This window comes from Marmota marmota, unplaced genomic scaffold (assembly GCF_001458135.2).
Source record: "Marmota marmota marmota unplaced genomic scaffold, marMar, whole genome shotgun sequence".
NCBI lineage: Eukaryota > Metazoa > Chordata > Mammalia > Rodentia > Sciuridae > Marmota > Marmota marmota.
Genome location: NW_025999977.1, coordinates 41,224,147 through 41,228,608, shown reverse-complemented (window position 1 = coordinate 41,228,608; position 4,462 = coordinate 41,224,147). Strand labels below are relative to the sequence as shown.

The 4,462-nt window shown below is 44.1% G+C and overlaps 1 protein-coding gene across 5 annotated transcripts in view; it reads right to left on the bottom strand.

Annotated features, from left to right (window-relative positions):
• Asxl2 (ASXL transcriptional regulator 2) overlaps nucleotides 1-4,094 on the bottom strand; it is a 135,457-nt gene extending 131,363 nt beyond the window's left edge. For 2 of the 5 annotated variants that reach the window (XM_048804693.1, XM_048804697.1), the window contains exon 1: nucleotides 3,806-4,092. In XM_048804693.1, coding sequence (XP_048660650.1) covers nucleotides 3,806-3,862 — 57 coding nt within the window. In that variant the 5' untranslated portion in view covers nucleotides 3,863-4,092. Of the gene's footprint in view, nucleotides 1-3,805 lie in introns of all 5 variants that reach the window. The other 3 variants (XM_048804696.1, XM_048804694.1, XM_015479905.2) reach the window with 3 other exon arrangements.
• Nucleotides 4,095-4,462: the final 368 nt, after the last annotated feature.

The window sequence follows — 4,462 nt, the reverse complement described above, 5'->3', positions numbered from 1 at the left end:
AAAAAAAAAAAAAAAAAAAGAAAGAAAGAAAAGAAAAAAGAAACAAACAAACAAATTAGTGGGAAAAAGACCAGGATAGGGAGTGAAGGTGGGAAGAGACACAAGTGATCTTAACACACAAGTTTACTGGAAAAAAATAAAAAATACAAATAGTAAGCATAGGAAGTTACTTTACATCTGTATCACAGACAAATGTGGCTGCATGAACTTTACATAATTAAAATTAAGTAAAATTTAAAATACAATTCTTTAGTCACACTGGCCACATTTTAGGTGCTCAAGGAACACATATGACTAGTGGTCACCACATCTGACAGCAGATCAAGTTTCCATCAAGTTTTACTGAACAAAACAATTGAAAAACTGCTTTGTTACTGTATGAAAATGCCAAGAATAAGATAGATACTCTTTGGACTACAGGAAAAAATGGAGAAGAAAAAGGAAATTTCAAATTTTTGGAAGATACCTATAATCCCAGTAACTCCAGTGACTTGAGAGGCTGGGGCAGAAGAACCTCAAGTTCAAGGCCAGCCTCAACAACTTAACAAGACCTTATCTCAAAATAAATTTCTAAAAGAATTGGGGATATAGCACAGTGATAAAGTGCCCCTAGGTTCACTCTCCAGTACCACCAAAAAAAACAACAACAACAACAACAAACAGGGCGGCAGTGGGGGGGGGCGGTGTACAAATTGGCACAAAGTTGGGGTTTTTTTGTTTTTGTTTTAGTTTTAGGTGGACACAAACATCTTTAATTTATTTTTATGTGGTGCTGAGGATAGAACCCAGTGCCCCACGCATGCCAGGGAAGCGCGTTACCGCTTGAGCCACCTCCCCAGTCCCAAGGCACAAAGTTTTAAAGATATGTAAAGACATATTTCAAGTTCAAGTGTACATCACTGGCCCTCCACTGGGAATCAAACCCAGGGCCTCCTAGGCAAGCACTCTACCACTGACCTACATCCCCACTCTTTTTAAATTTTATTGTGAGATAAGGTCTTGCTAATTGCCCAGACTGGCCTTAAAATTTGCGATCTCCCTGCTTCAATCTCTCAAATAGCTAGGATTACAGACATGTGACACCCTGCCAGCTAAAGTAATCTTTATCCTAACTATTCCATTCACACAAATACACATATACATGTATACATACATATACAAGAATGATACCAGAGGAAACAAACTATAAATGACCTATTTCTCATAATTAAGGATCAATTTTTTAAATGATGACATATCCAAAAAAAATGGAATACTAAAAAAAAAAAAAGAAAGAATAGGGAATGTAGCTCGGTTCAATTCTCACTTGGGTTCAATTCTCACTACTGGAAAAAAAAGCAAAGAAAAAGACCAGGCATGATGGCACACTCCTGCAAACCTAGCAACTCAGGAGGCTAAAGCAGGATTATAAATTCAAGGCCAGCCTATGCAACCCAGGAAAGACCCTGAACCAAAACAAAACAATCTGAGAATGAAGCTCAGTGATAGAGCATCTGCCCAACATGTGAATGGTCATGGGTTCAATCCCCAGAACAAAAATAAATAAATACATACATACATACAAATAGTAAGTTTGCTGAATACACTTTTTCAAACTGCACCCTACCTCTTAGAGATTCTGATACAACTACAAACTTAATACAAATACAGGTTGGGCAAACATCTGTAATCCCAGCAACTCTGGAGGTTTAGGCAGGAGGATCACAAGTTCAAGGCCAGCCTCCAAAATGTAGGGAGACCTTGTCTCACACACACACACACACAAAAAGGTTGTGGGAGGGCAGTCTGGAGAAGTACCTAAGTGTAAAGTGCACCTGGGTCCATTCCCTGGTACACCCTCTGCCCATATTTTTTTTCTAGAGACTTAAAATGAATCAACATAATTAGGGATCTGCCTAGTTACAATTAAAATTTACCTTCTTTTTGAAACAGGGTCTTGCTCAGTTACCCAAGCTGGCCTCGAACTTGTAGTCGTCCTATCTCAGCCTCCGGAGTCATGCACTGCCAACCCAGCCCATATTTCTTTTATTAACAGACACTGTGAGATAACCATGAAGTAGAAGGCAAAATAGCGGGGCTGGGGTTGTGGCTCAGCGGTAGAGCGCTCCCCTAGCATGTGCAAGGCCCTGGGTTTGATCCTCAGCACCACATAAAAATAAATAAATAAAGGTATTTTTTTAAAAAAAAATAGAAATACAACTATCAAAAATTATTTTTAGAGTTTTATCTTTTATAAGGAAACTACCAGCACAGTCACACAAAAAGATATGTGAAAACAATAAAAAGTACTAGTTATTTCTGCACTTTTTTCATATTTCCAGCTAAAACAAACATAAGTTGAAAGCTCATTAACCCCCTAACACACGAAATTTACAAAACAAATGCATAAGGTTCACAAAATAAATACACCAGATTGAATAAACAATAGGACCCAGATTTGGGGAAATAAATGACTATAGCAATATACCCAAAATATTAAGATACAACTGATGGGTAAAAATACGTGATTTTTTTTCTTCTTTGTGCTTTTCTATAATTTTCTAAATTTCACCACAATAAATATTTAACTTTTTTTTTTTTTTTTTTTTGGTATAGGGGATTGAACCCAAGGGCACTTAATCACTGAGCCACATCCCCAGCCCTTTTTATTTTGAGACAGGGTCTAAGTTGCTGAGGCTGTCCTCCATCTTGCCATCCTCCTCCCTCAGCCTCCCAAACTCCTTAGATTACAGTCATGCACCACCACAATCGGCTATTTATTACTTTTGTATTCAGGGGGGAAAAAACTTATTTAATAAATAACCATCCGACATTTAGTGTGCTGTCCATGTATTAAAGAGATGAACACCTCTCACTTTCCAACACTGAAATGCTATTGTTTAATGCTCTGCTATTTTTCTGTTGCACCCTCAACGAAGGAATAAACTTCACTTTCTCCCTTTTTATTTTTACATACATACACGCTTTTTATTTTTTTTCTTCGTAAAACACAGAAAAAGTTCTGACTAAATATCCTTTTTTAAAAACCTACCTCTACATTTCCTTATGACAAAATTGGGGGAAAAAATGTTTTGCCCAAGAATCACAATTTGCGGGCCACCATCACTTTGGCTACAGAAAAGTGAAGGACGGGTAAACTACACGTCCCACCATGCATTGCTGCCTTGTTCAGAGTAGGTCTCTACGGAAACTGAAAAAAAAAATATATATATATATATTCTACAAGTACCACCTGTTACTTCGTTTCTAAACACCTCGAGCACTTTCAGCTCCAACAGAAAACGAAAACAAAAGCCTCGTGACTTCACGTCGGCTCCGAGAGCCAGATAAGCATGGGGTCAGGCAGAATGTCGGCTGTAGAGGGTAAATTCTACAAGCTCCGGCGCTCCCTTCTTCTTTCCGGAGCTAGATGCACGCACAAGCCTTCTCCTGTCTGCATCCAATGGGGGCTCTCCAGGCGCACAAGGGAGAAGAACCGGTTACTGTGCAAGCACAACAGACTTCCCCTTGCCGGGGCGGAGGCTACCAAAGAGTGGGGGCGACAGCGACATGACCCCAGACAGCCTCCAAACACCAAGAGGACTGGTCACAGATGCTGGGAGAAGCCGCAGCCTGACGGCGAGCCCCTTTTGCTAGCGCCTCCATTCCCACAGGGACCGCAACCCCGACCCTAACTGCCGCCTGCTCGGCGCGGTTTTGTGCCTTCAGCGGGGTCGCGGGGCCAGTGACCTCCCTTCCCCCGAGACTGGCGGGCAGCAAAGGAACGAAATCCTCCCGGCCTTCCCCTTCGCTCCCTCCCCCTTACCGTCTTGGCGGCCTCCGCCCAGGTCCTGCCCTTCTTCCTACGGCCCTTTTCCCTCATGTCGGGTCTTGAACTGGACTAGGAGGTTCCCGTGTCCCGGCTCCGGCCGCCCTCCCTGCCTTCTCTGCCCTGTGCTGCTTTTCCCGCGGTGCCGGGAAAGGTGGGAGAAAGGGGAAGTCAGGCCGGAGGAGCAACCTAGCAGAGGAAGCGGCGGGGGAGGTGCGCGGGGGGGTTTATGGGGCGGCCGATCCTCCTGCTGCCGTTGCCACTGCTACCGCCGCTGCCATATTGGGTTCTTACTGTACAGGCAGCCGCTATGGTCATGTGACCGGTCCCGCGCGGCCGTCACTACTGTACGCAGCCGGCCCCTCAGCCCAGCCGCAGAGCCAGGAAGCCGGCCGTCCGCGGCTCCTCGCCACGCCCCCTCCCTTCCGGTCTCCGCCTTTCCTCAGGCGCGTGCGCAATGAGGACGGGCTCGGAGTTAAAAATCTCCCGCCTAGCGCTCACACGCTCAGTGAAAATCAAGCGGAACTTGATCTCTCAGAGGAGGCAGGTTAAGCGCTGTGAAACCGCGTGCGGGTTGCCGCGGTGGCTCTGGACACTTAAAAGCGACAGCGTCTTCCCTCAAGGGTGAACCTACCAATTATTACTTCTCAAAAG